This window comes from Crocuta crocuta, unplaced genomic scaffold (genome assembly GCF_008692635.1).
Source record: "Crocuta crocuta isolate KB4526 unplaced genomic scaffold, BGI_CrCroc_1.0 scaffold30, whole genome shotgun sequence".
Taxonomy (NCBI): Eukaryota; Metazoa; Chordata; class Mammalia; order Carnivora; family Hyaenidae; genus Crocuta; species Crocuta crocuta.
Genome location: NW_027528345.1, coordinates 377,898 through 402,915, shown reverse-complemented (window position 1 = coordinate 402,915; position 25,018 = coordinate 377,898). Strand labels below are relative to the sequence as shown.

At 36.0% G+C, this 25,018-nt stretch overlaps 1 protein-coding gene across 1 annotated transcript in view; it reads left to right on the top strand.

Moving 5' to 3' along the window:
• The window catches only part of CPNE8 (copine 8), a 219,755-nt gene that overhangs the window by 157,838 nt on the left and 36,899 nt on the right, over positions 1-25,018 (top strand). Inside the window, exon 14 of the mRNA XM_077753550.1 lies at positions 21,953-21,999. Within this exon, the coding sequence (XP_077609676.1) occupies positions 21,953-21,999 (47 nt within the window). The remainder of the gene's footprint in view (positions 1-21,952; positions 22,000-25,018) is intronic.

The window sequence follows — 25,018 nt, the reverse complement described above, 5'->3', positions numbered from 1 at the left end:
CTTTTTGCACTTTTTTTACAGACTTAAGGAGATAAACACAAAGAGCTCCTTACTTTGGGGGAAAATTGTAACTTTCCTGTGACCAAGAGAAGAAAACTTCATTGTGTTAATAATAGTTGCAGAGAAAGCTATTATATGCACTTTCAGAGAATATTTTCAGTTGCCTAACATATGGGACTTTTTAATATGCACTTTTTATTATTTTTGAAATCGAGGAAAAGCTTGTTGTAAATGTATATTTGAGCTCCAGAATATTCAAGAATGTATCTTGTCATAAAATCATAATGCAGAAATGGATGGCGAAGAGTCAGTTAGTTGCTTCCTAGGATTCCAGACAAGAATACATTTCAGAAAAAAAAATTGTTGTTGTAACAATTCTTGAAATTTTCCAAAGTCCAGACAGGGTCTGTGTTGGTAATATATTATGGATTCTTATATCCTAGTGAATGACGAAGGTTTTTTTTTTTAATTTTGTTCCTATTTTTAACCTAGCTGTCCCTATTTTTTATAACCAAGCATCCCCAGAGACAGAAAACAATCATTCATTACCATATAGTCTAAAATGTACACATATTGTAATTTATTTGCTCTTACCTATATTTACAACATACAAAAATGGTGAGAGATAAATTTGAGTGTGTTTAGTAACTTGATGACAAATAATAGTAGCCAGAGACAACACTCATGTAAACGTCTTTGTAACTATGATTTAGTAATCTTTTTTTTCTAACACCAGTTCATGGATAGAATGCCATGAGGTAGAGAAAAGGGATGAGGAGGCCAAAGGAACAAACAATTTACTAAAAAAACAGAGAGCTTGACCTTTTTGCTCTTAGTTAAGGAAACAAACAAACAAACAAAAACCAAAAACTATACTTGCTTAAGTGGAGAATCAGTGCTATATATGGGCATCTTGCAACTTCTCACCTAGCTGCACAGACTCAGAAGCTCTGGTGGTTATTCCAATAAAGTTAAAGGAAATAGTACTAAAGTAGAAAAAGAAATGTTTGCTGTTAAAGAAAAGCTTCAGGAGTGAGCCTGTGAGTAAGGAGAAAGGATGTGGACCTTTATTCAGGTTTACAAACTGGAAGGAAAACCCAACTCAGTTTGTGTGCTTGTCCACAAAGGATGAGAGGAAGTGGTGTTTTTAAAGCTTCAAACCACAATGAGGGAGAAATTTCAGTTGGTATGATTTGCTCAGTATTGTGGGTTGGGGAGAAATTGTTCAGGTGTCTAAACCTCAGAATGAATTATCATGATTCCAGGAAGTGGCTGTTGTGTGATCTTCAACTGATGTCAGTTGCAAGATGGAGTCAGAGTTCCCAGCTGTTCCTTTGCCTCTTCATTTCCTCTTTTCGATCACTGTTGTATGAAACATGGCCATGATCAATTACGGTGGGGGAAACTCATTATGGTAGAGTTCCTTGTTGCCCAAGTGCTTGTCTGCTTTGATTCCATCCAGTCCTTCATATGGGGCATAAGGGTATATTTGGAGCAGTGTACACAGAATCTTCAGTCATTGTAATCAGCTTGGGAGTGGAAGAGGAGAAGAGAGGCACTTCTGGAAACAAGCAAAACATATTTTACATAGCAGCCAGGTATTTAATCCAAAAATTAATAGTCTCATTCAGTATTGTAGTCCAGATTTAAAGATGTTTACTGTTTTGTGAGGCAACCCACTAAAGAGATTGAATAATGGTAGGTAGCTTTAATTTATTGGAGGTAGATTTGTTGATATTGTGAAGCCAAGAGTTCTGTATGGAAATTTTTAAATTTCTAATTCCACATTTAACAAAGTATTTAACCAGGAGTAACAAGAGATATTAGCAACAGCACAGACACCCCCTTGTTCTACCAACCAGTAGTCAAGTGCTATTTGATTGTACTACTAAAGCAAGAGAGTCCCAGGAAAATTGTAAATTTTGTAGGGCTGAAGTAGTATTGTGGGATAATTCCTATAGAACATTTGTAAGATTACACAGGGTGGCTTTATAATAAGAAAATCCTCCCCAGGAGGCCAATATGCCTATAGCCAGACCAATTCTAACAACTATTATACCTAAGCCCTTAGGGTTCTATGAGGGGCAGTGGAGTTGTGGGTAGGGTAGACAGATCGAGTCATATGAATCATGACTACAGTGTCCAGTGACCCAGGTATTGTTAATGCATTTGAAGTCTAAGGTTTCCATAAGGGTTTCCCATATAGAACAGATAGTTAAGAGGGCTGCCAGAGATAAAAATATACCCTTCAGAATCACACCAAGATTAAGTTGCTCATGTTTTAGTGTTCAGAGTGGTGCTGTTGATGATGGGGAAGGAAAAATTGGCACAGAAGGAAGATAGGGGTCCTGCAACATAACGTTTATTGAGATGGACTTTGGGATTAGTTTGATTATAGCAAAACCTCTTACAAGTATTCCATTATGGGACTTTCTATATATCATTCCCTGGGCAGTCACTGGACCCAAGTATTGATAATCAGTTTCATCATTTGTCTTTTGTTCTGTGATGACCTGGCAGAGGGGAATAGCATTAGGGGATGTGATTAAAATATGGTTGTAGCTTGATAGATTATAGTGATCAGTGAATGCAAAAGGGAGATTTACATCAGTAGATGTGTCCCAGGGAGACATATCTTATTCAAGAAGTGAAATTGTGAAGGGCGTCTGGGTGGCTCAGTCAATTAAGTGTCTGACTTCAGCACAAGCCATGATCTCAAGCCTCAAGAAGTAAAATTGTGGACAGGAGTAACATCAAAACAAGGAAAGGAGGTTAAAGCAAATGGAGTTAGGGTACCTTTGAGAGAGTGAGGAGGAACAATTATATTTGACAAGAGGCATTGTGCATGATCTTAATGATCTTTATCTGTGGGCCAATCTTATTGAACTAAGGGGAGTTAAGTGAGAGTATTTTTGTATTTGGTTGCAGTTTTGTGTGGGTTTTAGTAACATACCCAGCAATTTTTAGGGAGCTCCCCTGGGCTATGTTTGGGACAGCTTACCAGTGATATTAGTATTCCAATCAGAGGGGTTCCCTCTTTGATAGAACATCATAATAAGGATACTGTTAACTGGTTTTTCATCTTGAATTTGTATAGGACTTGAGAACAAAGGGTAGGGACTATAGGCATAAGTCTTATTAAAGCCTAAGGGTCATTAAGGAACTCTCCATTTAAGAACTCAAACCAAGGGAGGAGCTAAAGGTCATAAAACTTCAAGCAGTCTTGGGTGAGGGAAAAAGAACAGTGCTGAAAATGAGACAAGAGGAGAAAAAAATGAGAATTAAAGTAAAAGTAGAGTTCTGGCTTGGTCCTGGATCTTGGGTTTAGCTATTTCATTCGATACTGTCTGTTTCAGTTCTGGGTTTTGGGATATCTTCTGAAAGGGGAGTGGCTCTCTGCTTGTTTTCAGGATCTGGAGCCCTTTTTAAATGAGAAATGAGAATCTATGAGTCAGGCCCTGGTAGCTTTGCTGCACATGAGTTGCTTAGCAATATCTGATAAGGTCTTTTCAATTTTGGCTGCAAAACATCTTTAGGTTGATGTCTCTTCACGTATACTGGATCTCCAGGCTTAAGGTCATGAGTATTTTCTTCATTTCCCCAGGAACACTCTGTAAAATGAATCTTTAACAAGTTTGGCCTTTTCATATATATTCTGTAGAAGTCCCTTACAGTACTGGAGAATTTCTCCTTGTAACAAAGTGGAGGGCAAGTGACCCTCTGTTAGGTTCATAGGATGCCGAGTGATGATTTGGAATAGCAACAGTTGAGCCTTTCCTGTATGACTAGATCTTAGATAAAAAGACAAGAGGCAGGGTTTGGGGCCAGGGCAGACCAAAGGCAGTGGTTTGTTTGGTCAATTGAGTCATGTTTCTTTTTTTAATGTTTATTTATTCTTGATAAAGATAGAGATAGAGATAGAGAGACAGAGCACAAGCAGGGAAGGGGCAGAGAGAGAGGGAGACACAGAATCCGCAGCAGTTGTGAGTTGTCAGCAAGGAGCCTGATGCAGGGCTCGAGCCCACCAACTGTGAGATCGTGACCTGAGCAGTGTCGGATGATCAACCAACTGAGCCTCCCAGAAGGCCCTGGCCAATTGAGTTTTGATTGTGCCAGTTGAGTGTTCAATTAATCCTGAGGATTGAGGATGGTAGGTGCAATGAAAATGTTGAAAGATGGAATAGATTTTGCAGATCTCAAAAAAAAAAAAAAGAAAGAAAGAAAAAGATTTTGTAGATCTCTAAGGCAATTTGGCCAGTAAAATGGGTTCATTGATCACTATGAAGCTGTCAAGAAATACCCCAATTTGGAATGATATTTTTTTCTAATAGATTTTTGGCCACTGCTTTAGCTGTTGCTTGCCTGCAAGGAAATGCCTTGATCCAGTGAGAAAACATACAGATCATTATCAATACATATTTATATTTGGTAAATGGAAAAAGCTGGATGAAATCAATTTGCCAGATGTCAAATGGTCCACCAAGAACCGACCTAAAGCAGCATGATACAGTTTTATAGGATTGTGCAAAGGGTAAATCATACATTTTTGAAATATTTGTTGGGCAACAGTTGGAGATGGTTTCCAATAGTACTGTTGTGTCCCCTGGACAATTTTATTTGTGCCCCAAGATGGCATATCATGGATAAATTTAAAAAAGAGCCCTTTGGGCTCTTTTTGGTAGTATGGGTTTGTTTTTTGGTCCCACCCAAAGGTTGTCTTGGAGAAGTTCTCATAGGAGCCTTGTTTCATCCATTTCTCCTTTACATCTTCAGTCATGTTTTGTTGAGTTTGTTCTAAGTAATTTGGGTTAAGAGAATGGAAGGTCAAATAGATGGATGCTTGTGAAGTGCCAAATTGTTGGCAGTCTGGTTAGCATGATTGCCCTTGGCTTCAGGGATATCAAGTTTGGCATGAGCTTGAGTTTTTATAATAGCTAAGCCTGAAGGGAGAGAGAATGGTGTCAAGTGGTTTTAATATATAAGTTTTGTTTTTATGAATGTTAGAATGTTAGAGGATGTTAGAAACTCTCTGTGTTTCCAGAGCATAACCAAATCATGGGCAATGCCAAAAGCATATCAGCTCCAGAGATGGTGAGAGCTTTATTTATGCCAATTGGCACACTGTTGTTAGAGCATGTAATTCAGCTTATTGGGCCTAATGAGCTTGGGGCAAGGAGCCTGCTTTGATTGTTTTTTCAGTGGATACTATAGAGTATCCTGCACTGTTCTTTCCTTGATCATTTTTAATGTAAGATATATCAATAAACCAAGTAAACTGTGGATTTGGTAGGGCAGATTTATGAAGGTCTAATTGAGGGGTAAGTAATGAGTCAGTTACAATGATGCAACTGAGTTCAATTGAATCTTTGAGGGGGAAGGGAAGTCAGGTAGCAGATTGAGAAGAGGACAAAAATGTGGAATGATTGGAAAGGATAGATGGACTGGCAGATTGGTATTTGGTGTGGTGGGAATCTAAGAGAGGTTGTTTTTTTTTAATGTTTATTTATTATTATTATTTATTTTGAGACAGAGAGAGAGAGAGAGAGAGAGCAGGATGGGGGGTGCAGAGGGAGAGGGAAAGAGAGAATGCCAAGCAGGCTCTGTCCTCAGCATGGAGTCTGACACAGGGCTCGATCTCATGACCATAGATCATGAGCTGAGTGGATATCAAGAGTCAGATGCTTAATTGACTGAACCACTCAGGTGCCCCTAAGAGAGTTTTAACTGTATGTGGGACTAATGCCTATAGGAGATAACTTAGTACTGTTTGTTTTGGTGGCAGTAAGAAGTGGAAGGGCAGCTGTTAGGACATGGAGGCAGGGAGGTAATCCTTTGGCCACAGGGTCTGATTGAAGCTGTAATACCCCGTGGGGCATTGTCAGTCTTCATGCCTTTGGGTCAAGATCTCCAAAGTGTTACTGGAAAGTTCATGGACAAAAAGGAAGAAGGGCAGTTGGCAATTCGGGTGTTCTAGAATTGGGGAAGAGATAAGCTGGTTTTTTAAAGATATGAGAGAGCATCTTGGGTCTCTTGAGGCCATAGGATAGGGTCTGGAGGGTTGCAGTTAGGAGAGAATATAAGGGTTGAGTAATGAGGAAATATTAGGAATCCAAAGGCAATTGTATCCAGTAAGGCCCAGGAAACCTCATTATTGTCTTTTAGTCTGGGGTTGAGGGAACTGGGTGATGGTAGTAATTCTGTCTAGTTCTATTTTTAGCCCATCTGATGTTAAAAGGTGGACTAGGAATTTGACAGAGTCAGAGAAAGTTGTAATTTATCTTTAGATACTTTGTATCCTTTGTTGGCTAATTGTTGGAGAAGATATTTAGTGTCAATAAGAGAGGCCTTTATGGTGGGGGGACATAAAATTGTTTATATTGTAATAGTACAGATTTCCCAGGGAAATCAAAATCTTTCAGGTCAGCATGGAGGGTTTGAGAGAAATAGGGCTTTTGGTGTGTCCCTGGAGATTGGACTATGCAAGTGTATAGTTGATTGTTCCATGTAAAAGTAAAAGGATAATGATTTTGGGGTCCACAAAGATGTTGAAAAGGGCACTGCATAGGTCAATAACAGAAAAAATAGTTGTTTTATTGGGCATATTAGAAAGAAGGGTGGGGAGTTCAGGAAAGTAGGGTGATGGGGGATAGTGTTAACTGCCCTAAGGTTTTGAACAAAATGTCATCCTCTATTATGGGATTTTTAATTGATGAAATGGGAGTATTGCAATGTTTCTACTGGGCATGATCAATCCTTCGTTGATAAAATCTTGAATAATAGGATATTCCTTTAATGGCCATAAGGGCTGACAAGTACTGCTTAATATTGGGTAAGGGCTTTGGTGGATCAATTTGAAAGGTTATTGGGGAAGTTGAAATTATGTGTCCTATATTGGTAGCAGAAATTGCCCATAATTGATCAGGTGCCTTTAGGAATGGGAGGGCAGTGAACTGAAAGGAGGATAGTATTTGGCAGATAAGTAGAATTAGGAACTCTGAAGATTGAGACGGCAGATCTAAAACCATTTCATTTTTCCTTTTTGTGCCTGATTAGTGACCCTGATCATGGTAAATGCTTTTCTACTCCAAGGTAGGGGTTGGAAAATAGAAAGGGATTGAGGGCATGACTGAGTTATTCTAGCATCTATGAGAGTGAAATGGTCTTCATTTTGAATCATTATAGCAATTTCTCCTGTTGCATTTGCTAGGAGAAAGGGGAAAATCCCCTTTGTTCTCAGAGCATCTGATAGAGCTTCCTAATCTGATAAAGGAATTGTGTTTGAAATTTGTGGGTTCTTTTGGAGACACCTTTTATATTTCAGTCATTCCTTGTTGAAATGTATAGGTGTTTTGCAAAGGAAAGAGGTTTAATCAGTTGAGATGGATATTTTAACTTGTGGCATGGATTTGGGGGTTTGCTATTTGTAAAGCCATAAACTTAATCATTTGGTTTTGACAGCTCAAAAATCTATTCATTTATCTTTCTTCTTCTCCTTCAACAGCTTTTGCCAGTCTTGGTGGCAAGGGTATAAGGAGTTTTGATCTCCCAGTTGGGGTCATATTATTTGACCAGAGTTGAGATTGAATCAAGGAGGCCCTCTAGAAACACTGAATTAAACAACTTGGTTGTTCTTTTATCCAATCTAGGGATTCTTGAATCTTAGACAAATTTTTTTTGAATTATCAAAAGCTCTAAAACAGGTTCTTCCTTTTTTTGAGTAGTTTTTTTTTTTTTGGATTGTCTTCTAATTTGTTGGAAGTAGCCAAATATAAGGAATCACTTTGATTAAATTTGTAGTCTTTTTTTTCTTTTTTTTTAAATTTTCAACAATTTTAGAAGTTTTTTCTAGGGTCTTATTATAGGAAGTTTAAAATCTGATAGGGGATCTTTCCATCCAGATTTATCCATCTATTCTTGGGCCTGTGTAGGTCCAACAAGCATGCTTGCTAATTGGTAAAGATCAGAAGGGTCTAGATTATAGGCACAGATAGTCAATGTTAATTGTCAGGTAAATTGTTCTGTCAGGGGGAGTAGGAAAGTCACTTGAAAGATTTAAAGGTTCTGTTTTGGATCAGGAGGTAAAAGAAAGGACCCAGTTGTCATGACTAGGGCCAGTAACTTCAACTTTGATTTTAAGGAGGCTATGAGTAACTCATTGGTTCTTTTAGAAACTTCTAAGTACCAATTAAAACAGGCTTCCTATTGATTGTGTGAAGAAGGATAACTTTGCCTTTACAGTTCTGCTCTTAAATATAGCAATTTAGAGACATCAAAATGTGCCCCAATGAGGCCAGTGAAGTTTAGAAATTTTTTTAATGTTTTATTTATTTTTGAGAGAGAGAGAGAGACAGCATGAGCAGAGGAGGGTTAGAGAGAGAGGGAGATACAGAATCCGAAGACAGGCTCCAGGCTCTGAGCTAGCTGTCAGCACAGAGCCCGACATGGGGCTCGAACCCACAAACCTTGAGATCATGACCTGAGCTGAAGTTGGATGCTTAACTGACTGAGCCACCCAGGAGCCACCCCCATTTAAAAAAAATTTTTTTTTTTTTAGTATGAGGCCAGTGAAGTTTTAAACCATCTTCAGCAATTTGAACCTAGGTTAAGACAAACATGCAGCTCCCTGGGCCATGGTTTTTATACATAAAACCAGCTGGGGGCAAGGGGCTAGATGACAGCGGATCAGCAAGAGCTCTTTCTGAGAGATTGGTACCCGTTTTACATTGAAAGAATCCCTCTCTGAATGGCTAGCAGTTCTGAAGTGAGGAAATCTCCTGAAAGGAAAGTCTCCTGACCTCTACCAACATTGAAGATGTGAGAGGACTGGGTCTTAGTCACCTCCCGGGATTATAGAAGCCACAGGAGGAGAAGCAACAAGGGGCTTCAGTGCATGCTTTGGCAGGAGGTTCACAGGAGGTACCTGGGAGGTCGCTTCACATCCCAACCTTATCGCCTGTTGTTAATGAATAACTTCAGGAGTGAGCCTATGAGCAAGGAAAAAAGGAGATATATCTTTACTTAGGTTTACAAACTGAGGACAACCCAACTCAGTTGGTGTGCCCATCTGAAGAGATCAAGGGAAAGTAGTGTTTTTAGAGCTTAAAACCACAATGATGGTGAAATTTCAAATTGCTTAGTGATTAGTTGACCTCTTTTGTTCAATATTGTGGGACAAGGAAGGTAACTTTCCAGATATCTGAATCTCAAGACGTTTATCATGTGTACAGGAAGTAGCTGCTCTTTTAAGAACTCCACAAAATGGTGGGAGTTGCAGAATGGAGTTAGAGTTGTCTACCCTTCCCTGGCCCCTTTTCTTCCTCATTGCTAACTCTTTTTAGTATTCCAATGTTTATGCATATTTTTATCTTTAGAAGGTGGGAAAATAGAAAGTTGAATTTGTCATAAAAAAAAACAGGTTCCTGGGGCGCCTGGGTGGCTCAGTTGGTTAAGCGTCCGACTTCGGCTCAGGTCATGATCTCAAGGTTCGTGGGTTTGAGCCCCATGTCGGGCTCTGTGCTGACAGCTCAGAGCCTGGAGCCTGCTTCAGATTCTGTGTCTCCCTCTCTCTCTGACCCTCCCCTGCTCATGCTGTCTCTCTCTCTCTCTCTCTCTCTCTCTCTCTCTCAGAAATAAATAAAACATTAAATTAAAAAAAAAGAAAAAAATAGGTTCCTGTAGGAACACCTGAGTGGCTTGGTTGAGTGTCTGACTATGGCTCAGGTCATGATCTCTTGGTTTGTGAGTTTGAGCCCTACATCAGGCTCGCTGCTGTTGGCACAGAGCCTGAAGCCTGCTTCGGATCCCCTGTCCCGCTCTCTCTCTGGCCCCCTCCCCCATTCTCTCAAGTAAAACATTAAAAAATAGATTCCTGGGGTGCCTGGGTGGCTCATTTGGTTGAGTGTCCAACTTGGGCTCAGGTCACGAGCTGGGTTCAACACCTGCTTTGGGCTCTGTACTGAAAGTTCAGAGCCTGGAGCCTGTTTCAGATTCTATGTCTCCCTGTCTCTCTGTCCCTTCCCCACTCTCTCTCTCTCTCTCTCTCTCAAAAATAAAATAAACATTAAAAAAATAGATTCCGATGTAAGTAAACACCTTAATAGCTGTAAATAATAGTTGATAAAGAAAGATGGTAAAACAATGGAAATTCCTTAACATTCTCCTTATAGGACTAAATAACTGCTTGTCTGGCTATAATTTGTGTGTTGAAATAATGATCTGAAGTTTTAAACATTAAAATTTCCTCTTTGTGTTTGTTTCTGTCTTTGTTTTGTTTTTTACTTTGTGAGCATGTGAAACATGTATGTGTATGAAAGAAACACCCTGTATGTTTTGTCAGCAGTGCCAATCTACTAATATTTTGATGTGAGTCTACTAGTAAAGGACATTTTCAAAATCTGTTACCAATAAATCTCTTTTATTGGTTGTGCATATTCTCCTTTCAAGGGTCCTTAGGACTAACTAGGCCACATAGTTTTTCTACAATATCTAAACAAATGATGGTCTTGACTATATCATATCATCATATTTTTCTGCTGCTTATAGCCTCCAAGATTTTTTAATTAATTAATGTATTTATTTTGGCTTACACACTTCATATAATATTTCTTGTTCTGGAAGAAATATTAGTGGCCTTTTTCTGCCAGGAGTCTGTGTATAAATGGAGTCCCAACCTGTGAGGTACACTTTGTTCAATCCTGTCTTCCTAAGACCTTTATAAGAATCCATTTTTGATTTACAAATGGGACCAGGGAAAATAAGTTTGAATTCCACTACATAATCAGTCTAACTGGACTTATATTAATTTCTATATGAATATATTATCTAAACATAACATAATATTTACAGATAATGTATTATCTTTATATGTAGTTATATATATTAAATGTATTATCCTTTAAATATATTCCAATTACACACTTAAACTATTATCATTATTTGTAATATGTGTAACATAGAGTTGTTAATATACTGTTTCTTTTGATAATGAAATAGAAGTCGACAAACAAAATCATTATTGTATTCTGTCTTTACGTGTGTTGCTCTTAAGGACTTCTTAAGCAATTGAGCAAAGAATTTAAATTATGACTTTTATTAACGATATCGTGAGGTGGCTTTAAAATGACACTCCTCGGTGTGCCTGGGTGGCTCAGTCAGTTAAGCATCCAACTTCGGATCAGGTCATGAACTCACGGTTCATGGGCTTGAGCCCCACGTTGGGCTCTGTGCCGACAGCTCAGAGCCTGGAGTCTGCTTCGGATTCTGTGTCTCCCTGTCTCTCTAACCCTCCCCTGCTCATGGTGTCTCTATCTCTCTCTCTCAAGAATAAATAAAACATTTAAAAAAAAATTTTAAATTAAATAAAAAATAAAATGACACTCCTCATAACATATAATGGCAGACAAATAACTTCAGTTTCCTATAGGTTACATGACATATAATGGCAGCCAAACTTCAGTTTCCTATAGTTTACATGAGTCTCTGTAGTTCTATAGTTTACCTGAGAATTGATGGCATTCAACTAGATTTTCCAGCTCTTTCATGGCCTTAATGATACTTATTTTCCAGTTCTCTGAAATGATTGTTTATATTCTTACAAAAGACTCACTCTAACCTATCAACTTACTATACAGTATAATTTGTATATAATAATAGCCATCGTCTTTTGACTACTTATGGGTCAAGCTCTGAGCTAAATGCCTCACGGGAATTAGCTTTAGTCATCTTTCCTTTGGCCTTTTTTCCCTTGTATTCACCTACTTTCTTCTCCCTCTTTCTCTCATGAGTAATATTTTCATTTATTAAAAAAGTTTAAAAAATCATCATATACAATATGAGGGACAGTTGGTACTCTGGCTAGCTTTGGGCTATCCAAAATAAAGTTAGCTGTGATTTTCCTGCATTCATTTTGTGCTCTAACATTTTCCTTGGATGTGTGGGAGCATGAGAAAAGGGAAAGATGGCAAACAGGTGACTGGTGTGAAATATGTAGGAATAATAGCTTGTGATTAAACTCGTAGAAAGGAATTCTTGAATTGCCCTTTAACACTTCATCTCTCTTCTTGTGTCAGCTCACAAAATATAATTCAGTAGAAAATTATAAGAATGTTATTTGTTTTTTCATGAATCTAAGTAGAAATTATGCAGAGGTAAGAATGAACACATTTAAATACTAAACAAAACTGTTTTCATAGTCCTTTATTACCTTCTCGTTCAAAGAAACGTGATGGTCCTCATTTTTAGTATTGGAAGTTCCCGGCTCCATTGCTTTAGCTGTTATTGGTGTAGATATTTACATGAAAATATAACCCTGATTGTTTGTGAAGCCATATTGTTAGCTTGTTACTTCCATTCACAGTCTCAGTTCCTCAAATACTCTGTTTAGCTGCAATCATCAGGTTTATGGATTCAGGTACCCAGTGAGCAGATGAGACAGATGCATTCTAAAACAGCCAGTTTTTATGCAAACATTCTCTGAAAGAAAAATTTAATTTTTAGAACTTTTTTTGGTGAAACAGTACTGTGCTTTTCCTGGAGCATAAGACATATTCCAAGACTTGAGGTCATAAAGAGGTTTATTCTCTAAATAGAAGATTAATATCTATAAAGGAGGTCTCACTGCAGAGTAATAAAAATTGATTGCCTCTTTTGTATTGTTGACCCTGAGGTCAGTTTTTAAAAATTATAGTCTATACTTTTATCCCAGTAGTTATTTTATTTTTGTTTACTTATTAAGAAATAATTTTAAATATTAAAAGTCTGATATAATTGGCAACTAAAGATATTTATTCAGGAATCTCTAATCTATGGCATTGAATACCCAATAACTATTAATAAGAACAATGTGAGATTCAAATAAAGTCACAGACTTCTCTGAAATCTAAGATTCCATTTTAGGGTAGCATTATCATTATTGTAAATATTATCTGTAAAATGGGTTTATTGACTTCTACAAATCTGTAAAATACACTTTTCTATATTTACAGTGGCTCCGACTGTAAGTATCTCAGGGTAGAATCATAAGTATTAATTTGTTTTTGTCTTCCCTTGAGTCCTCTATCTGTCTGAAGTCTTCATGAAACTCTTCACTCCACCACTAACAAGACCTAGAACAAATATCTATAAAGTTTTCCATATCTCTTTGACTGGCAGATGAAGGAGGAAACAGATTGCAAATTCTGCATACTGAGTCCCTCTGACATTCATGTTGACCTGAAATTCATGTCAACCTTGAACCCTAGTCCATGCTTTGTCAGACTATTGGATGTATTAGAAACTTGCAGGACTACAGACTGTCNAAAATCTCTTCTGCTTATATGGAGTAATTGCTAGTTTTGTTGGGTGTCATTTTAATTTGCCTGTTTATATGATTTATCTTCTCAAAGAGAATGGCAATTTTATTTTATTTTATTTTTTCTGAGAGAGAGAGAGTGCATGAGCAAGGGAGGGTCAGAGAGAGAGGGAGATACAGAATCTGAAACAGGCTCCAGGCTCTGAGCTAGCTGTCAGCCCAGAGTCCGACGCGGGGAGACTGGCAATTTTTAAAATATTTTTATAGAGCTAAACACCAAGTAACCACTGAATAAATCCAGAATAATGAGAAAGCCATTTTAGACCTGTCTTTCCACTCTTTTTCCCCCAAATCTCTTAGCATAATGAAATATTATAAGCAAAAAGGACTTTTAAACAAAGCATGTGACAATTCAGTGACCTATGTTATAAACCTACATGTCTGTCTCTCTCAGACTTTAGCTTCTTTCCTCAATGCATACCACTATCACCAAACAAAACAGACGAATCAGGGTTTCTGGAATAAGAAAAAATGCTTTTATGTCGCCTCTGCCAGAAATTACCTCAACTTCACTCATATCTGGGTTTGTAGTGACTTCAAAGAAAGACGAGATCAAGAATAAAACCATGGACTGTTTGTTTTACCTCACATCTTAAAAGAAAGAGACCATGAGAGAGGGTAATAGGTGAGACACTAAGTGGGCTAATGCTGGGAAGGTATTAAAATAATCGGTAAATATTTGACAAAGCGTCAGGTCAGTTGCAGAGAAATGGTTGCTGATAACTGAGGCAGTGCATAGTAGTGATCAAGAATTTGGGTTCTGGCATTAACTTCCTAGTTCAGATTCTAAATCTGCTTCTCATTAGCACAACCTGTTTCCATGTATATAGGAAATAAATAGGAATAAAAATAATAGTGCCTATCTCATGCAGTGGCTCTGTGGATTAAATGGCAGAGAGTTAACCTCAATAAATGCTAGCTGCTCTTTTTCTGAATAACTTGAATTTGTTTAAAGTTCCAATGTGTCTTCTATCATTTGATCTTCATAATATCGCTGGTGGTAATCGTCCTACTTATCAGAGACATGGAGAGAAAAAGATACAGTCAAATTTACAGAGTCAATAAAAGTAATTTTTTATAGTTCACTTCTTTTTGGAGGAATGTGAAGACATTCCTTACATTCCAATTTCAATCCAAACTCTTGACGCTGATTCTACAACTTGTCTGAAATTATAGATAAAAATTTTATATTCCACTTAAAAGAAGAAGTCATAGAGGAGATTTTTTAAAAAGCTACCTACCATTATAACCTAATTTTAAAGGCTAACGTGGGCTTCTTGATATTGCTTATTTTAAGGGTGAGTTAAATATCAGTGAGTCCTCTTATCAATAAGCTCCATAAGGATTTCTTTTCCTTAAAAATACTTGAAGCAAGTGCAATGATGTAAAATATTTGCCTTACTTTTATAAAATTGGTAGCATTTTATTGGCTAGGTTGCCTCAGGGAGCACATCTTGCCAGAACATGAAATACTGTAAGATTTTTTCCTAATCCAATTTCTTATTTGAAAACTGAATATCTACATCTAGTTTTTTTTTTTTTAATAGTGTATCTTGTTGTGGCACCAAAGTGTTTTATATTCATCAAATCAGTGGAGGGCTAAACCCTGCAGTGCTAAATGAGGGTAAATCTAATAAAAACAAAGCCATTCTGCCTTCTATAAATACATTCACATAGAATATTATCACCTGTAAACTAAAGTCATCTAAGATTTAGAAAAGAAACTTTTATGAATATTAAGACTCATAAACTTTGTTTTGATTAGTGCATGAGTCTGATTTCTATGCATGTTTAAATGCATGCTTGAAAAGGCTAGGGATGTCCAGGTACATCTTTTAATAGTGTGGTTGCATTGACAGCTTATGTTACTTTTCAAATGAATTTTTCACAGTCCAAGGAAACTGCATGTATGTTTCATCATGAGAACTAGCACTAAGTTAGCCCAAACATTGATAATATGTTTTGTATCAGGCAGTTTCTTAGCTATGCTTATGCTCAGAGTATGCACTTCTAGCTACACTTTCTCTAAAATAGTTTCTGTCTGGTGGGCAGTTGACCTGGTGGGCAACTTGTGATAGAGTAGGAGAATTTCATCATTTACGTTGTTTAGAATTTCTGGTTTAGGCTTATATTAAAATGTAGACTTAGTATTAGAATATAAATTATTGTTTTTAAATCATCTGCAGATAATGCACTTCCTACTGTCTACACTGGTTAGGAGTTTATTACCCTATCCTTGATATACCAATGACCAACACCATGGGAAGAATAAATGAAAAGAAGTATGTGTTAATGTTAAGAGAGGACTGTCTCTTGTGACCCAACAGAGGAAAGGATTCATATGAACCAGGAGAGGATGACATGGATTTTTCGGGAGATTTGTCCTTTACCATGTAGAATATTTGTTAGAAGCAAGTACCTCAGGGCGTTCTTTTTATTAATTAGAGGGCTTCTTCAATGTAGCTATTACCTGTTTATCATAAGAGAAAGCTAGGGATCAGAGACTCGGTAATTTTGCAGAGGACTAACCAGCTTGTTGTGACTCTGGATTTCAAACTCCTCAGTCTACGAGTCAGAAGGTCATAGTCTTGAGGCGCCTGGGTGGCTCAGTCAGTTAAGCGTCCGACTTCAGCTCAGGTCATGATCTCACAGTCTGTGAGTTCGAGCCCCGCATCGGACTCTGTGCCAACAGCTCAGAGCCTGGAGTCTGCTTCAGTTTCTGTGTCTCCTTCTCTCTGCCCCTTCCTCCCTCTCACTCTCACTCTCTCTCTCAAAAATGAAAAAAAATAAAAACATGAAAAAAAATTTTTAAAGAAATTCATAGTCTTTCTACCAGGGATCATTACCTCTTCAGGACCTACCTCGCTTTAAATGGGTTGCTTGCATTTTTTGTTTGTTTGTTTGGGGTGATGTTTCATTGTTTATTTTGATTACGTCAATTGTAAGGTATTTTCTAAACTAGTGATTTGAAAAAACTTTGGCCATCTTGTATACCTTTGTTGATAAGAAGCTCTTTAACTGCAAGACTCTGAAGTTGTACTTCAGAACACTCTTACTGTGTTAGAAAAGTACTGAAATCAATCTTCAAAGTCTAGAGAAAGCACAAAGTTTTGGTAAGTGATGAAAACTAGATTTAGTAAGGATCAAGAATATTAGTGTAAATAGTTGAAGAACCACATTGTTTGTCTCATTGCCTTTTATTCTTACTTTTGACATTTCACTGATCCATCAGAAATCCAGACTTTTTGGAAGGATAGAAAAGAAAATAAGGCAGGGGTCACAGCTTACAGTTACTCTATGCCAGTGGATTTTGTTTGAGGAGATAACATCTTTTAAAAAATGTTTATTTTTGAGAAAGAGTGGGGGGTTGCTGAGAGAGAAGGGGACAGAGGATCAGAGGTGGGGTCTGCACTGTCAGCACAGAACCTGATGCATGGCTTGAACTCATGAACCATGAGATCATGGCTTGAGCCGAAGTTGAAATCCTAACCGACTGAACCTTCCCTCCCCCTCCCCCGCCTCCGCAGGCACCTCTCAGGTAGCACCTTCTAACAAGGTTAGATCATTTGTGCTGCGGTTTTGGGTTGGGCAGGTTGGGACCTTAGTAACTGGTATAAAGGAAAGAAAATCTGACATGGGAGAGTCAGGTTCTGAGAAAAACCTGAATCTCTGGTAGGTCCAGAAATTTGATAAGCACTGTGTGTTCCAGTTTTCAAAGAAGTATGCTAACTCAGATCCCAAAAAGCTAACGTCATTAATGGTGATAATAAGCATAACAACTTCTTATTGAGTGCCTACTAATTACAGGTGTTTGTCCTCAAAACAACAACCCAAGGAAGGTTTTATTATCCTTAACTTAGTCTAAGTGAGCTGCAGGGAGGTTAAATAGCTTTTGCAAGATTACACTGCAAGTAGGTGAAAATGTTTGTTTGAATTTACATTTGTGTATCTCAAAGCTTGCCATCATTCTAGATCTCACTTGCTGTGAGTAGCTTATGGACACAGGAAGCCGGAATTTTGAAGGTGCTGCAAAATTTAGAATCAGGTAATTGTTTTTGTTGCTGTAATTGTTTAGGGAGTTGAACTACTTTTAAGAAAAAGGGAAAAGGTAATAAAGGAAAGGGTTTAGCCCATGGTGAGCTCATGGTAAGAAGGGTTGGGCTGCATGATGGTGGTACCTGAGGCAAGTGAATCAGAGATTCAGGCTAGATTCCAGAATCCAAGTGAGAATGAGAGTGCATGTCAGTTTATCAAGGCAGAAGCATAGTCTTGGTGCCGGCGTGGCAAGAATAAGAGGAATATTAGAGCTAAGTGGGCATCTCAATTTCATTTCAGTGTTCTAAATTCCAACAGCAAGTGGATTAGAACCTGCGTTTGTTAAATTAATTTTAAAAAGGATGGCGACAGTTCATCTTTCATACTGATGATGTTCAGTTTGTGTAGCTGAACAGAATATGAAATTTGGAAGAAATTAAGACGATCTTCTGCACATCCCCATCACAGTTGTTAGTTCTCAATAACTAATTCATAATGACAGCTGTAGAAAAGTTGTCCGAGAGGGTATTACTGTATGTGCACATGCGCATGCGCATGCATATGTGTAATTTTCTTTGACATACACATATATACTTGTTTTCTATGGATGTTTGCTCTGCTGGTTAAATCTTCCATCTTGACGTCTGATTTGTCATTTACAGCTTTTGGAAAGGTGGCAGAGTAAAATAAGGACATTTCCCAAGAATATATTTTAGCAGTACTAGGACATATGCATTGAGAAGTCTCATGAGATGTTACTATTAACTCATGAAATTTGGCAGGCATGCCTTTATTTACACTCTAAAATATAATACTCCTATCCAGGTTTCTTGAAATTCTGTTCCTTCTTGTCTGCTTCTAAAACGCAAAATGACAGCTAAAGTAACGCTTCCTAAGCAGAATGTTTCAAGGATTTATATGTGATCATTTTATGAATATTCTACAAGGAGTCATCTTGTGTGAATTCAGATTTTTTACTTTGACATGTGATTGATTTTTTCGTCCAACATTAGGCTTCATGCAATATTAAAGAATGGAAAAGGATAACAGTATTACTGGTGAAGATGTTTTGTTTGGTTTACTTTTATGACACAGTTCATTTATCAAAGTCCTCAAGAAATCTGTCTTCTGGCTTAAAGTTTTAGTATTGCTAGCAACTTTCTTTAAAACTTTTATTAATTAGTATTCCCAAAACATGTAGAATGTTACACCTGGTATAACAAATATACATTATACTATGAATGGAAACTTGGGAATCATGGGAATAAATAAGGTGTTATCTACAGTAAATGTACAGTTGAGTTTTAGGTTATGCTGCTTATTATGAATTCAATGATAAACTGCTGTGCTATTTTTGTCATTGTTTTTTTTATTATTTTTTAAATATAATTTATTGCCAAATTGGCTTACATACAACACCTACTGCTCCTACCAACAAATGCCCTCCTCAATGCCCATCACCCGTCATTGTTTTTTAAATTTTTTTTATGTTTTTATTTATTTTTGAGAGAGAGAGACAGCGTGAGCGGGGGAGGGTCAGAGAGAGAGGAAGTCACAGACTGAAACAGGCTCCAAGCTCTGAGCTGGCAGTCAGCACAGAGCCTGACGCGGAGCTCGAACCCACGAACCATCAGATCATGACCTGAGGCAAAGTCGGATGCTTAACTGACTGAGCCACCCAGGTGCTTCCGTCATTGTTTTTAATAGTAAAAGCTGGAATTGTAAACTCCAGGAGTTTAAGGATAGTTATTTGGTTTGCTTCTATTTTCTTAACACAGTGCTTGGCAATCAGAAGATGCTCGATAAATGTTGAATTGTAGTTTTTTAAATGGATAAACCCAAATAGTACGATAGAAGGCTCCCCCTCTCTTTCTCTTTTCCTTCTTTCTTTCCTTCATTCTTTCTTCTTTTAAAGTTTTCTCTTTTTCTTAAATATTTCATTATTTTGGGGGTACCTAACCGGCTTGGTTTTGTAATTTAGTTTGTTTAGCTAACTAGAGGTTTTGTTAGCTAGAGGTTTCAGGGCAGTAGTTTAATAATAAATATCTCTTCTTTTTTAATTCTTATATACAGTATAGTCCTTTAATAGTCATGTCCTTTCCTAATAGTTTTGCTAGGCACAGCTTTGGCTTTGAACGGACCAATGTATCTCTGAGTACTGAATTTTTTTTTTTTTTTTACCTGCAACTAATGCTTCTAAGAAGCTGGAGGTTATGCTACATATCCTGGGCTATCCTGGAGAACAGATTAGAAGCAATCATAAAATGAATACATTCGATCACCCAATAAATACAGTGAGGTTCTAATATTGACCAAACATTGTATAGACACTGTTGCAAGAGACAGTTGAATCAAGACAAGGTGTCTGTTCCTACAAACTAAGGGAGACTGAACCAAAGACTCAATTCCTAAACTGACCTTTATAATGTGCTAAAATATACATTCTTGAAACTCAGAGTTATTTTTCATTTCTAAAGAGGTGTCACTTGGAAAAATTAACGTATAAAGATATTTATACTGATCATTTTGTGATTTTTGTATTTAACAACATACTTGATAGATGAGCTCATTTGCCCGAGCACCAGAATGTGCCCTCACCTTATCATTAAGGATACTTGTATAGGATCATTTTTGTTTGTAACATAATAATCATTATCTTTTATTGTGTTATTATAGTCAAGCAGTTTATAAGTATTTAACTGTAGAAATAGAGTAGTATGTATAGAGTTTATGAATGTGGTCTTTGAAGTTAGATGTGAATTCAAATTTCAGTACTGCCATTTATTACTTGTGTCAAAGTTACGAAGTTTTGGGAGCATAGATTTCCTTGTCTATTAAAGGAGAATAATGGTGTCTTTTAAAAATGTTAAAATGTTAGTTGATATAAGCTATGTAAAAGCACATTTTATATGCTTATAATATATAATGTATATCTGTAATACAGATTATATATACATACACATATAAATATAGAGAGATATAGTATTCCATTTAGTATTTCTGTTAGGTCTTGCTGTTATTGTGTGCCAGGCACTTGACCTCTGAGACTTTTGAAACATGACTAATGTCAGCAGCTGGTTGCTGGAATTGAAACCCTGTTCTTTCAGACTCCAAAGCTTCACTCTTTCTAATACACCATACTACTCTGTATTAACACCATACCACACTGTATTACAGTTACTTCTCTCCCTTGTACAAGAATGACGAAGCAATGTGCTGATGGTGACAGTTCTTTTAGGTTCCTCAAAGGAATTTATTATCTCAAAATGTTCTCCCAGATGTCTTGCTAAATTCTTTTTCTAAAACTTTTTAACTCCTTTCAGTTCATACTAGTTAGTGTCATGCTCCAAATTAGCCTATATTCTTAGCCTATTAACCTAATTTCTACTGAAAAAAAAAATTGCCTATAGCTATAAAGAGAATCTATAATCGTTGTTATTAAATGTAAAGCACAAAAGGTTGTGCATTCCTTAGGGAAAAAAACGTGTGAATATGTTTCAATACTTAAATAGTCTTTAGGGATTTTGAGGCTGAATTTTTAGAAAAAGAAGGAAATATTACTATAATTTATGCTCTGAGAACCACAGGGGACCCTATGTTGTAGCACCCATCAGCATCATCAACATCATCCTTGTCATCTTCATCGTCGGCGTCATTTAAATAGTGATTCCAAACTTTGAAGTGTTTAATAAGTTGTGCAATATGTCCAAAGTAATTTGTCTCTAAAAATAAGGTGATTTATAGCACTCATGTTTTCAAATGACTTACTTTTTAAATTAGATTATTTTTTAAATTAGATGTGTTTGTGTGTTATCCCAGTAATTNGGTGTATCCAAAAGAGTGAATTTTTTTATTCAAGTGCCACTTCTTAGGTTTCCATCAGAAAAAAAAAAAAAGGAAAGAAAAAGAAAAAGTATTTTACCCAGTAAAATAATTTTGGATAACTACCATGTGCTGAAAATTTAAACTATATATAACCAATATCATCTATATAAATATTTATCTGTGTCTATAAGTTTACACACAGAGGAATACCAATCAGTATCTGAAATGCTTCATTTCTGAAGAGAGCAGAAGAAAGTCTGAGTGTGAAGGATTGTGGCAAGAATTAGTTTAAGGAATGATATTATTAGAGATGATTTTAGCTCTGCCACACTTTTAAGAGACTAATAATTCAACAGTGACTACGGGATGGTTTTAAAAGCAAATTGATAGTAGATGTTGGCATTGGAGACTGGCAAATCATTATTTGCAGTTTGACTTCTTTATTATGAGCCCTTCACTTAGTTATTGTGCTCCCAAATAGGAGCTATTTTTATTCCTGACATTTGATTTCTTATTTTACAGTTGTATGATTGTAAAGGTACTTTGCCAAGCTTTTACCTTTTATTTATTTTTCTTTACAAGCTTTTACCTTTTAAAACGGCCTCTCTTGATGCTATCCAGTGTGTACTGTATTTTAAGAAACTTAATGATATTAAGAAATTTGATAACACAAGTGGAAATCAAACTAACTCTTTTTTATGAGATTATTTAATTATTAATGATTCGTGTTTACTTATATTCTAGAACGCAAATCAATTTCACAGTGGCTATTGATTTTACAGCATCAAATGGTGAGTATTCTGACTATCCACTAGTAAAAACATATCATCAATTAATTGAAAGATAAATATTTATTTTCATGAGGTTAGATATTTGATTCCTACATTTATGTAGTTCCGAATTGTTTCATATATAATTCAGGTAATTTTTCCTTTCTGTTTACTATTATGAAATAGTTCTGGTATACAAATGACTAAAGGAAATGCAAAATAAAAGATTAATAGTCCCATTCAAATTTATTAAATATTGAAGTATTATAATTTTTATTTCACACATTTTTAAAAAGAAAATTTTAGATTTAGTTAAGCCCATGCTATGCTTCTGCCCTTGTACCTTTCCTTCATCTTTATACATAACTATAATTCTGGAATGTGTTGAATTATCCTCATTTTATAGCACCTTTGTGTGTGTTAATTTACACAAATGTGATTCAAGTACATGTACTTTATGCAACTCTCTTTGTTTTTACTTGACTATTTTTTAAACATTACTCATGTTAACACATTTACATTTAATTTAGAGAGAGTGTCATATAAAACCCCATTATAGATATTCATAATTTATTTATCAAACATTTCGAGACAGAAAAGAGAGTCAACTTTTAAAATATTATTTTGAAGTAACTTTGTTTGAAATGGAATAATCATTTGAAATGAGTGATTATGTATCATAATAACAAATCTCATTATTTAACTTTTATCAGAACTTGCCATCAGTTTATACTTACCTAGGTTTTTTGCCCCAAATTACCTATTGTGCTTATGGCTCTCATGTCATATACCCTTTACCTCACATTTCTCTCACATTGACTCATGTTTCACAAAATAATAGAATTTTTAGGTAAGAAAGAACCTTAAAGATCACTTACTCCAACCATCCTCTTATACAAATGAGGAAACTCATATCCATAAAATCATTTTATTAAATACATCTTGGCTTGTTAGTACTAGAGTTAAGAACAGAGATGAGGAGACCAGAATCTAATTCAACTCACCATTGATTAAATGTTAAGTTTATTCTCCAACACTAAGATTTCAAGTTAATTATTTTTATTCATGTATTTTATTCAGTAAAATATGAAACATAGAATAAAACAAAGTCTGAATGATTTTAAACACTAGCTTTAATTCACTAATGAACATTAGCACAACTAGAAGAGCAAGAATCTATTGAAAAGGAAAACACAAACTACTGAAACTGACCTAAAAAGACATAGTCTGAATAGACCTATAATAAGAGATTGAATTTGTAATAAAAAAGAATACCCTCAAAGTTTATCTGGATCTAGGTCCATTTAGCTTCACTGGTGAATTCTACTGAAAATTTAAAGAAGAGTTGCCATCAGTTCTTCACAAACTCTTCCAAAAAATAGAAGAGGAGAGAATACTTCCCAACTCATTCTATGAAGTTACTATTACCTTGATATCAAAACTAGACAAAGAAAAGAAAAACTACAGATCAATATCTCTTAAGGGGTATGGATATAACAATCCTCAGCAAAACACTAGCAAACTGAGTCTGGCAACATATTAATATTCAAAAAAGCAAATAGCATACCATGTCAATAGAAGAAAATGTAAACATCACATGGTTCTCTCAGTGCAGAAAAAAGCATTTGACAATGTCCAACATATTTTCATAATAAAAACACTTAACAAACTAGGAATAGAAGTTGACTTACCAACCTTATAAAGGGATAATATGAAAAATTCATACCTAACATAGCTTAATGCTTTCCCCCTAAAATGAGGAATAGGGCAAGAATGTCTGCTTCTGCCACTTCTGTTCAACATTATACTAGAAATTATAGTCGTGGCAATCAGGCAAGATGGAATTAAAAAAATACCCAGGTTGGAAAGGAAGAAGTAAAACTATTTCTATTTGCAGATGACGTAATCTTGTATATAAAAAGTCCTAAAGAATTCACTAAAACTCTATTAGAATTAACAAATGAACTTAGTAAGATAGAAGCATAAAAGATGAATACATAAAAATCAGGTCTTTTTTCTATATATTTCCAGTGAACAATCTGAAAATGTAATTAAGAAAATCCCCTTTATAGGGGATGCAATAGGAACATTGCATCCTATTTAACAATAGGAATGTTAAATTAGGAACAATTTAACAAAGCGAGGGCAAAATTTATACTCTAGAAACTGTATTCTGAAAAAAATTATTAGAAGAAATTAAAGATCTAAGTAAGTAGAATATATACAATTTTCATGGATTGGAAAATTCAACTGTTAAGAGGGTGACATTTCTCAAAGCAATCAACATATTCAATGCAATCTCAGTCTAAACCTGAAACTTTTTTGAATAAATGGATAACCTAAAAATTCAAATGGAAGTTCAAGGAACCCAGAAGAGCCAAAGCAGACATGAAAAAAGAGAACAAAGTAGGAATGTTCATACTTCCCATTTTTGAAACTTACTACAAAGCAACAGTAATCAAAACAGCATGATGCTGGTATAAAGATATATATGTAGATAGATATAGATATAGATATAGATATAGATATAGATATAGATATAGATATAGATAGATATGTATAGATATAGTTCCATGAAGTTGAATGGAGATTCCAGGAATAAACCCATGAGACTAAAGGTAACTGATTTGAGAAGGGTGCCAAGACAATTCAGTGGGGGAAAGAACAAATTGTCTTTTTAACAAACAGCACTGGGATAACAGGATAGCCATATGCAAATGATTGAAGTTGGACCTTTTCCTCATATCAAAAATAAAATTAACACAAAATAGATCAAAGGCTTAAATGTAAGGGCTAAAATTATAAGCTATTGGAAGTAAACATAGGGATACACCTTCATGACCTTCGATTTGGCAGTTGATTCTTAAATGACATTAAAACACAAGTAACAAAAGAAAAAAAATAAGTTGAACTCCGTCAAAACAAAAACCTGTTTTTGCTTCACAGGACACTATTAACTAAGTGAAAAGACAAACCCCAGAATGTGAGCAACTTATTAGCAAGTCATACATCTTATAAGGGATTTGTATCTAGAACGTAT